The 10,853-nt window shown below is 38.9% G+C and overlaps 2 protein-coding genes across 2 annotated transcripts; one reads left to right on the top strand and one right to left on the bottom strand.

Annotated features, from left to right (window-relative positions):
- Positions 1-1,608: 1,608 nt before the first annotated feature.
- On the top strand, positions 1,609-7,491 carry LOC125190499 (heat shock 70 kDa protein 14-like). The gene is made up of 10 exons (XM_048087821.2): positions 1,609-1,770; positions 2,195-3,428; positions 3,675-3,905; positions 4,012-4,107; positions 5,199-5,408; positions 5,854-6,048; positions 6,127-6,273; positions 6,363-6,512; positions 6,586-6,716; positions 6,930-7,491. Exons 2-10 carry the CDS (start codon positions 2,256-2,258, stop codon positions 7,138-7,140), a joined length of 2,544 nt encoding a protein of 847 aa, XP_047943778.1. The 5' UTR covers positions 1,609-1,770; positions 2,195-2,255; the 3' UTR covers positions 7,141-7,491.
- Positions 7,492-7,688: 197 nt separating this feature from the next.
- LOC125190500 (uncharacterized) lies at positions 7,689-9,832 on the bottom strand. Its single transcript, XM_048087822.2, has 2 exons — positions 9,515-9,832; positions 7,689-9,035 (listed from the first exon to the last, which is right to left on the bottom strand). Exon 2 carries the CDS (start codon positions 8,956-8,958, stop codon positions 7,834-7,836), a length of 1,125 nt encoding a protein of 374 aa, XP_047943779.1. The 5' UTR covers positions 8,959-9,035; positions 9,515-9,832; the 3' UTR covers positions 7,689-7,833.
- Between the last annotated feature and the right edge of the window lie 1,021 nt (positions 9,833-10,853).

The following is a 10,853-nucleotide window of genomic DNA, read 5'->3' as shown; positions in this document are numbered from 1 at the left end:
CTTTTTACTAATTAAATTGAACCCACAATTTAATACAAGCTTATATTGGAATATTACGAGCAGCCACTACAGAAGTAATATTGAACTCTCCCCATCCAAATCCGAAATTACAAGTAATCCGAGTCTCCACTTTGTTTATTACCCCCTCCGTCCCCGAATACTTGACACAGTTTGCCATTTCGGTCCGTCCCCGAATACTTGACACAGTTCACTTTTTCCATTTTTGGTAGTGGACCTCATATTCCACTAACTCATTCCTACTCACATTTATTATAAAACTAATACTTTAAAAGTAGGACTCACATCCCACCAACTTTATCAACACACTTTCCATTACATTTCTTAAAACCCGTGCTGGGTCAAACCGTGTCAAGTATTCGGGGACGGAGGGAGTATTTATTTCTCGCGCTTAAGATATAAATGTCCATTAATTAATTAATGTCTGCTATGGACTTAATTAATTAACATCTTATTAATTCCAAGAGTGGATTTAGCAAGAAACATTTATTTATTATTCATAGAGCGATAAAACTCCAACTGGCCAGTTTTATGAATAATAAAACCTTGTTCGAGCTCCTCTTGAGGACATTATCAAACGAGACTCACCTCGCGCACGATTCAACATAATAGCAATCCTAGCACCGCTAGATATTAATCCCACTACCCAATAATAAAACCTTGTTCGAGCTCCTCTTGCGAAAACCTCGCACCATTTGATAAGTCAAAGTAGTTCATAATCAATACCGTATGCTCAATGCTAACATATGTAGATTAAGTAATTGTATTTTATCAAGACCTAGTCTTTCAGTAGATAACATAAAGACACGTCTTGCTGTTAGATCCGTTCAGTGCTATACCACACTAATGTCATCTTATTTCAGTAAGACTTAGAAATATGCGGACTGACATTGCAACCTTTCACGATAGGTAGTCTAAGTCTATCTAGGTTGTGAAATTCTTCTTTTTCTTTTGCAAAGCATTGCATAGATCTGACCGTGTTACCTTAAAGTGGACGACGCCCACAACCGGTCTACTAAGCAAAAGACTTAGACTTTGTTTGCTTCTTATACATTTAAATGTTTATAAAACATCTTATAAATGCACAAACAAACTCAATGTAATAATATACTGATTCTATTCGTGTGAAACTATTCGAATAATACTGAATCGGGTTAAAAATGGATTGTAGAGTTTTTCGTATACAAGCAAAATTCTGTTCGCGCGAGACTTGCTCAAAACATGTTTTTCAGTATACCAAACCTAACCGTTAACCCAATTAATTGTTTGATGTAGGGTGTGGTGGCTAGAGGCAGGCCGGAATTTGTGCGTCGACAAATCAAAAGTGCGCGCAACTTTTGGTGCCAAACTGCTATTGAATCATTTGTCATGTTGAGGCTATCAGAGTGTGAATCGAAGGAAATATATTCCCCCGAGTGGACCTAAGCCCAAAAATGACGACCACAAAACCAAAAGGTCCAGTCAGCCCAACCCAACTAAAGAGCCCAAATGTAAAATGAAGAGAGATCTTTCTAGAAGACACAACAAGTACCAAGAGAAAAAAAGCTTCACTTTTTCTTTATTTTCCACCAATAAATTCGAACTCAAAATTCCCCCACATAACCTTCTCTCTCTCTCTCTCTCATAAAACCCCCATCTCTCTACAGCTTCTCAAGCAAATAACTCTAGAGGTTCCTAGCTGCCCCGACCATCCACTGTATTTGGAGAAAGTTCTAGAATCTCTCCATCGGAGCGCGCTTGATCTGCCTGCAGGTATTGCTACTTTCGAACCTCTGCTACTAATATTCGTTTTTCATCCTTTTTAGATCTGATCGCTTGTTTTTTTCTCTATTGTTTCGTGTCCTTAATTTCCTACTTCGATGCGTTGAATCTTTGCCTTATTAAATTTCGCTGAATTCGGTCTTCTTTCTCAAGTACTAGCCTATTTGGGTGGAATTGGAGGATCTCTAGAGCTCTTGAAGCTTAAGCTAGGTTACTTTTGTTGTTTATTTTGCGCTCTAGATGTAATTTGTCCTCTGCGACTAAGAGTTTAAGTAGAGTGGTTGAGTGTAATGTGATTTTCTGTGGTAATTCAGCTAGGTCTATGCTTTTGCTTAAACCTCTACAATATTTTCCAAGTGTGTCTAAGTTTGCCGAGTGATTGGTGGCTGAATTTGTTTGGATATTTGTTCCGTAGGTTGTGAACTCATAGTTTGTGGTCAAGTGACCGTGTTACAAATCTTAACCACCAAGCAAACATGAGTGTGGTTGGTTTTGATTTTGGAAATGAGAGCTGTGTTGTTGCTGTTGCAAGGCAAAGAGGTATTGATGTAGTGCTTAATGATGAATCGAAGCGGGAAACTCCTTCTCTTGTATGCTTTGGAGACAAACAGCGTTTCCTAGGGACAGCAGGAGCCGCATCAAGTTTGATGAATCCAAAAAATACAATATCTCAAATAAAGAGGCTGATTGGACGCCAGTTTTCTGATCCGGAGCTGCAGCGTGATCTAAAGTCATTGCCTTTCTCGGTGACTGAAGGGCCTGATGGTTATCCCTTAATACATGCTCGGTATTTGGGAGAAAATAAGGCGTTTACGCCTACTCAGGTATTGGGAATGCTGTTTTCCAATTTGAAGAGCATTGCAGAAAAGAACTTGAATGGAGCAGCGGTTGTAGATTGTTGCATTGGAATACCTGCTTATTTCACTGATCTACAGAGGAGGGCTGTGATTGATGCGGCCAAAATTGCTGGTTTAAACCCTCTTCGTCTTATTCACGAGACTACTGCTACTGCTCTGGCTTATGGTATATATAAGACTGATCTACCAGAAAATGAACCAATGAACGTTGCTTTTGTTGATGCGGGGCATGCAAGTTTGCAAGTTTGTATTGCTGCATTCAAGAAAGGTCAGCTAAAAATTTTGGCTCACTCTTTTGATCGTTCACTGGGTGGAAGAGATTTTGATGAAGCTCTTTTCCAGCATTTTGCTGCGAAATTCAAGGATGAATATAAGATTGATGTGTATCAGAATGCAAAGGCTTGTCTAAGGCTCCGTGCTGGTTGTGAAAAGTTGAAGAAGGTTCTCAGTGCTAACCCTGAAGCACCTCTGAACATTGAATGCTTGATGGATGATAAAGATGTAAGAGGATTTATTAAGAGAGAGGAGTTTGAACAAATTAGCACCTCAGTTTTGGAGCGTGTGAAGAAGCCGCTGGAGAAGGCTCTAGCAGATGCTGGACTGACTATTCAGAATATACACTCAGTTGAAGTTGTGGGATCAGGCTCTCGAGTCCCTGCTATGATTAAGATTTTGACTGAATTCTTTGGGATGGAGCCCAGGCGTACAATGAATGCAAGTGAATGTGTTGCGAAAGGCTGTGCATTACAATGTGCTATTCTTAGTCCTACATTCAAAGTTCGGGAATTCCAGGTGCATTTTCATTCCTATCTTGGCTTTGTCTATTAATGTATTCACAGTTATGCCTTCTTATTTTTATAACTGCAACCACTGCATATGGCTCAATATAAAAGTTATTGGTTGGCGTATAAATTACTTGGTTCAAAAGCCATATCTTCTACTTTCATGTAGTGCTTTGTCGTCAAAACACTATACCTCTGAAACAGTCTCCTACCATAGGCTGGGACAGAAAGGCTGAAATATAGTTTTCATGTGCAGGTCAACGAGAGCTTCCCTTTCCCCATTGCTCTGACATGGAAAGCTCCTGCTGGAGATACACAAAGCGGAGCAGGTGGTGATAATCTGCAGAGCAACATTGTATTCCCAAAGGGCAACCCAATTCCTAGCGTGAAAGCTTTGACTTTCTATAGGTCTGAGACCTTCACATTAGATGTACAATATTCTGATGTCAGTGAGTTGCAAGCTCCAGCAAAGATCAGCCATTATACAGTAAGTTTGCGTTGTATATTTGTTTTAATCCGTCAATCAATACCGTGTGTAGCCCTGTCACTTACTCAACATCTATTTTCCTTTTGTTTTGACACATTGATTGCAGATTGGGCCTTTTCAGTCCGCAAATGGTGAGAAGGCAAAATTGAAAGTCAAAGTGCGTCTTAATCTTCATGGTGTTGTGTCTGTCGAATCGGCAACGGTAAGCTCTTGGCTCTCACGATAGATTCTCATCCTAATTGCTGAGTAATACTCCAGTTTTTTTTCGGGGAACACTCAAAGAGTGAGCTTAAAAAGTCTTCTCATCATTGGTGCCTTTAATGCCAATTTTAAATGCTTATAATAGCTCTGGTAATGGATAGTCTTAGTTTTCGTTGTCAGCGTTATAGTTGTAGTTTGTTATCTTTGATAGGATAATGAATAATAATTTCTTACCTTAGGAGATTGTTGGATTGCAACTATCTTACTTAATGTGTGGGGTTACTACAGACATTGTAACTCAAATATGTTTCTCCGTGAATATTTCATGTGTAAAATTGTATTCTTCCACATGCTTAACATTTTGGATTGCTTCCTTATTAGTAATATAGTAATGGAGGTAGAATACTCCATTCATCCTTGGATGAATATAATGAGACGGATTTTTCGGGACCTTTGACTTTTGTCAAAAGCTAACATATAGAAGATGGAAAAACATATGTTAGGTTAATCAGATTTTTTTTGTTTAATGAAGATGGTTTAGTCTATATGATATGAATCTCATATCGGTTCGACATAAAAGTGTGGCTAACATGGATCTAGATGCCTATGGAAAGGGGCTACCTGAAGGTGTGACCAAATGGGTGCACGCCACATTGCCACTGAAGGTGTGGGCCTAAGGGGCAGCAAATGAAGGGTGGGCCTTGTATTTGGGTTTGCCACTCGGCGTTCCAGTTTGAAAGGGGAAGGATTGATACAAATCCCACGCCAGTTCCACATGAAAGTGTGGAATGTCACATAGGCGGGAGTACCGGTTTTGGTTTAAGTTAGGGGTCCCTAGCTTATATGCTTATCAATATTAGAGAATGACTTGATCTTGTGGGGATAAAACATAGACCCAAAGAACAGGAAAAATTGCAAAAATGTTAGTATTTCTTTTGGTAATAAAGGATATTGTAGCGGGGTGCTAGAACTTAATGGCAGAGGACTGAACCATCTATGTATCTAGCTTGGGGAGTTGTTTCTTTGTGAGTTATATACAATATTATTCGTAAAAATTTACTTTCCTAAAAAAACATGACGGTCTTGAAACAGCTACTTGAAGAAGAGGAAGTAGAGGTTCCAGTTGTTAAAGAGTCTGACAAAGAGCCAGCTAAGATGGAGACTGATGAGCTTCCTGCTGACCCTGCTCCACCAAGTTCTGCTGATGTAAATATGCAGGACTCAACAACTGAAGTTCCTGCAGCTGAAAATGGTGTGCCAGAGTCAGGAGATAAGCCTGTTCAGATGGAAACAGATGTCAAGGTAACTTGCATGCTTATATTGAAATATGTTTTTTTTATATGCATAGATTCCTATAAATTTTTACTTCTATCTTTCTGTAGAGTATTTACCCTACTAATGACTTTGGAATGTCCGTTTCTTGTTCTTTGTCTTGGTGTTCCACTTATCTGTTCTCTAAATCTTATTTCTTTACCTTTGTCTTGTTTCTCATGTTCTATTTATGGGGGTTACATGCAAGTCCAGTAATTAATATCCTATGTGGTATAGAATACTAGCTCTTTTGCAGGCTTCCAAACTAGTAGATTTTCATTCCAGTTGATTTAATGTATGTATAACATGTTCTTAATATTGCAAAGATTATGTTTACAATGTTCCTGGTTCATTTCCTTTTCCTGCAATGCCTTCTCTTTTGGTGCTTGTATTTGTCTTGGACTACTAGTAATATCACTGTATTAATGCTCATCAGGTGGAGGCTCCGAAAAAGAAGGTTAACAAGAAAACTGTGCCAGTGTCAGAAGTTGTATTTGGAGCTCTTTCTGCTCCAGATGTGCAAAAAGCCGTGGAGAAGGAATTCGAGATGGCTTTGCAGGATCGTGTCATGGAGGAAACTAAAGACAAGAAGAATGCTGTCGAGTCTTATGTTTATGATATGAGGAATAAAGTACGTACAAGGTCCTGATGATCTTGTTACTGCAAGTCACCTTAATTATTTATCTGAAATGTTTTTATGTCTCTGCAGCTTCATGATAAGTATCATGATTTTGTAACGGAGTCAGAGCGAGAGCAATTGATTGCTAGACTCCAGGGGGTAGAAGATTGGTTATATGAGGACGGTGAAGATGAAACCAAAGGTGTATATGTTGCCAAGCTGGAGGAGCTCAAGAAGGTAAAAAATGGAAACTCGTTACGTCACGTTTGTTGTTTTCTTCTTACTTTACCAGACGGTTTGTTAACTAGTTGTCCAAAACCCTGCAGCAAGGTGATCCCATAGAGGAGCGCTACAAGGAGCACACGGAGAGGGGATCTGTGATTGAGCAAATTGCTTATTGCATCAATAGTTACAGGGAGGCTGCAGTGTCCACTGATCCCAAGTTTGACCATATTGATGTAGTGGAGAAGCAAAAGGTATGTATTATGTGCCATATGTGCTCACACGCAGCATATTACAGAATTCTCACGAAATGTTATGAACTGTCAGGTTTTGAATGAATGTGTGGGAGCTGAAGCTTGGTTGAGAGAGAAAAAACAGCAACAAGACTCACTTCCAAAACACGCCAACCCAGTTTTACTGTCTGCGGACGTGAAGAAAAAGGCTGAAGCCCTTGATAGGTACTGGAAAAAATTCCTTAGAACTCCATCCTTTCGTTTCCTAGTATTTCAAAGTCTGGACCGTATTGCATTTGCCTTTTCTTGTTCATCATATGCATGCATGTTTGCTAGTAGCACGGTAAATTTTTCGCCTACAAACTGCAAGACTTTTGATTTTCCTTGATTTGGCAGCCCTAAAATCAAGCATCTGATAAGACCCCAATTTTCTCACAGGTTTTGCCGACCTATAATGACGAAGCCAAAGCCAAAGCCAGCAAAACCAGCCACTCCTGAGCCAACCTCTCCAGCTCCATCCCAAGGCAGCGAGTCTCAACCTCAAGGGGCTGGTTCCAGCCCTGGCCAAAACACGGAAGCAGGGGCTGGACAAGAAGTGCCACCAGACGCTGCAGAGCCCATGGAGACGGACAAACCAGAGGGTTCTTAAAATGTGTGATGGCAGTTATACCTATATTAAGTTGCAGCATACTCGAGTCCTTTTGTACGACTAGCAGAACCTGGATTTGGGACTTATGATCACTATCAAATGTTTGATGATGCGATCGTTTCTCCACATGTTTCGGCAGGTGACCGATGATATTTTATTTATAGGTGGTTCTTTATAATCCTGTTTTTGAGAAAGGGTTTATAACAGACAACCTAGTGACTGTCCATCATTTCATTTTCGATCATTGGAAACGACAATCACCCCAAGATAATGGTGAGTTCGAATTTCAAATTGTCTTTTTGTGTATGCAGATTTTGCCTTATTTTGATAATGAATTTTGGGTTTGATCAATGGTGTGATTTTGCTGAAGTTGAATATTCATACATAAAGAGACAAACAAGAAGAATCTATGTGATGCTGAGATTTGATTCTGAAATTCAAATTTGACATGGAAGCTAACAAGGTTTTAAAGTGATAATGAATAATGCAAAAACCCTCTTTTATGTGATCCTTGATATGTGCAAACCAAAGTGAAAGACAAGCAAGTATAACGATGAAGAAGATGCATCTTCATAAACTAATGATCCACCATATACCTACATAACATAATTAGTTTCACAACCTAAGTTTTATTACACAAACACTGCTGCAACTTGTCCAAATGATAATCAAGAGAGAGACAAGACAAGCACATCAACCACTGATATTCTCAGCGTTGTCTTCATCCTCTCCTTGTCGGATCTTAGCTATCTCGGCATGGCCTCTCTCTAAAATCTCTCTTTTCTGCATCTCCAAATCTCTGTGCAAATCCATCCTCATCTTCTCTAGCTCTACCATCTGCTGCCTCTTACTATCCTCGATCCTTTCGTATATTTCACTGAATTTCTCGAAAGAATCGGCTAACATCTTGTAGGGAGCTGCACTGCTTCGAATATTACCAGTCCCCATCGTCTTCTTGGGAGGGAGGCCCTCGGACTCATCTTCCTCGCCCTCGCTTGAGTTTCCCGGGCTGTCCCTCATCTCATCCAATCCATTCGATCGATTCAGATAAACTTTAGGGTTCATGAATACGTACTCCCCCGAGTCGATCCCACATGAAAGACCGCCTTGCTGCACTTGCGATGACGATAGTAGTGCATCAATCTTCTTGAAATACACCCATTCACTCCCGGAATCCCCAAACTTCATCTTCTCTTTTTTGTACTTTTTCTTCAACGTATCCAGACGATTTCGACACTGAGTGTCGGTTCTTTCTATTTTCGATCCCAGTGATACCTTCTCCGCAACTTCTTGCCACTCCTCGCCACGCAGGCTCTTCCTCCCATGCTTGAGAAATCTATCTCCCCAAGCGTCCAGTAAGACCAACGTCTCGTGCTCGGTCCAATCAGTGAGCGGATTGCGCCCCCCGTACGACGGCTTCGGAGCCGATGGAGTGGCAGGAGGAGGAGGAGCCGGCAGTCGAGGGGCAAACTCATAGCTTGAGATCAGATTCTTCAGCTTCCTCTTCTTCGGGTGGCGCTGCTGATCACCATTTCCATCGTCGTTGTTGTCATCTTCATCTCCATACTCATAATCATTGTTACTTATCCTTTGAACACCATTACCTCCATCATCATCATCGTCATCATCATCATCGTCATCGTCATCCACATCGTTCACTGCCTTCTCCTCATCTTCCTCACCATCATCAGTGTTGTCATCATCTTCTCCGTACGAATTGCCAATATCTCGAGAATAGCTGGCATTTTCGACAGGGAGCTTTTGTACGTTTGCGGCGTAAGTATTGGAACGGTAAGGAACATCATTTTCATCATCCATCACGCTCAAAACACCAAGTTTAACAACTCTTATCTTGTAGTATCCAGCAAAAGAAACGCTCAAATTTTCCTAAGAACCTAAACAAACACACACACGAAAATTCAGATATTTTAAGGAAACAATAAATTATTTCCAAACACACTAAAATAAATTATCTTATACAGCCTAAGCACACTGAAGTCCGATCATTATTGCCATTCATCGCCAAAACTCATTACACAATCCAGCTAGAGCCCAAGATTTACCTCTATAAAACTCGAATCACACACAAAATCCTTATGATCATTGCTAAAAAGACAGCACCAAAATGAATTTCCAGATTGGGGACAAAATCATACAACTTTCCCAATTGTAATAAACTCACCTAGTGCAATCAAAAGTGTATAAAGATCGGTTATAAGAGAAGGAAACTAGATACTGTACATAATAATAATATCCAAGAACAAAGGCAAATTTGTTAGACCAAAATTCAAGAAATCTACTAAAAAATTAAATAAATGATCCCACGAATTGAAATGCCAATTAAATGAAGAAAGAACCCATAAAAAAATCTTACCTGAAAATTGTTTAATTTCTGCTGTTGAGGTGCATTCAAGATTGAAGCTTTTGCCCGGTAATGAGAACACGAATAATAAATGAAAAACCAAATTGAGAAATGTTGGGGTATATAATACGACCGGATTCCAGTTAAATTACATAAGAATTGTTGGGAAGTGAGAAATTTGTCAAGGATTTTGTTGCGTTGGAGAGAGAAAGTGGACAAAGACGCATCTTTTTGGTAGAATCGGCCGAGGACGTATTGTGAAGTGGCCTTTGCTAGTATGCGCCGGGAATGCGCTCGTTATACTTGGCACCTTCACACCATTTTGGGCCCAACCATAGGAGAGAGAGAGATTTATATCACTCCTATGAGATTGAATTATCTCTGCTACTATTTGATCTAGATACGACTTTTTAAAAGTGTAAAGATAAATAAGTTAAATAATTTAGTAGAATATGAGAATATGAGTTTTAATTATATATAATAGTTTTATGATAATGGTCATCTTTCATTATTTATAGCATTATAATCTAAAATTAATATCAAATTTACACCCTTAGATTTTAAAATAAGTGGATAAGATTGAATGGTACGAATCTATCAATATATAAAGCCACAGTTTTTGTGGGCCTATTTTGTCCCGCCAAACTTCATAAAATGTGGAATGTTGCATATTATAAAATTTTAGTTTCATATATTAACAGTTATCAACACATGATTAAAATTCTTTATTTCATACAATCAACCTTTATAAACATATGTGCAATGAATATCTCTCTACTTATTTCTCGGTTTTTTAGGTAGCTGTACCAATATTTGATGCCATCTAAATAATCGTGCATAATTGCCTCTTAAATAATCGTGTCATGGATCAATTCATCAATCAATCAGAGCAATAAGTCCGATTGCAAAATGGAGTCTCAAAAGAAGCAAAAAGTAGAGTTTCTAAGAGGATGTAAAATTGATTTTCGGAGCCAAAAACTGCAAAAGAGGTGGGAAAATAAATAAATAAGCCAAATTTAGCTGTAGAATTTAATCTATAAATACCAGTCCACTGATGATTATTCATCTTAATCGACATTCTCTCTCTCTCTCTCTAAACCATTTTCCTGTTTATTGCAATTACACTGAACATTTTATAATTTTCAGGGATTAAAGGCCTATCAAATATGAATGAAGAGAAGAAACGACACGACCCCCTTCAAAAAATTGTTATCTAAGTTTAGGTTTTTGTGATTCCTATAATCCTATCTAATCTACTTATTTTCTCATTCTTTAGTAGTACCTACTTTGCTTCAGTTTTATCTTACTTAGTATTATTTATTATTTTGCTGTTTTCTTTTGTTATTGCAAT

The sequence above is a fragment of the Salvia hispanica genome, chromosome 5 (genome assembly GCF_029641045.1).
Source record: "Salvia hispanica isolate PSC_SH4W2 chromosome 5, Shi_PSC_v1, whole genome shotgun sequence".
NCBI classification, from domain to species: Eukaryota; Viridiplantae; Streptophyta; class Magnoliopsida; order Lamiales; family Lamiaceae; genus Salvia; species Salvia hispanica.
This window is presented reverse-complemented; position numbering and strand designations above follow the sequence as displayed.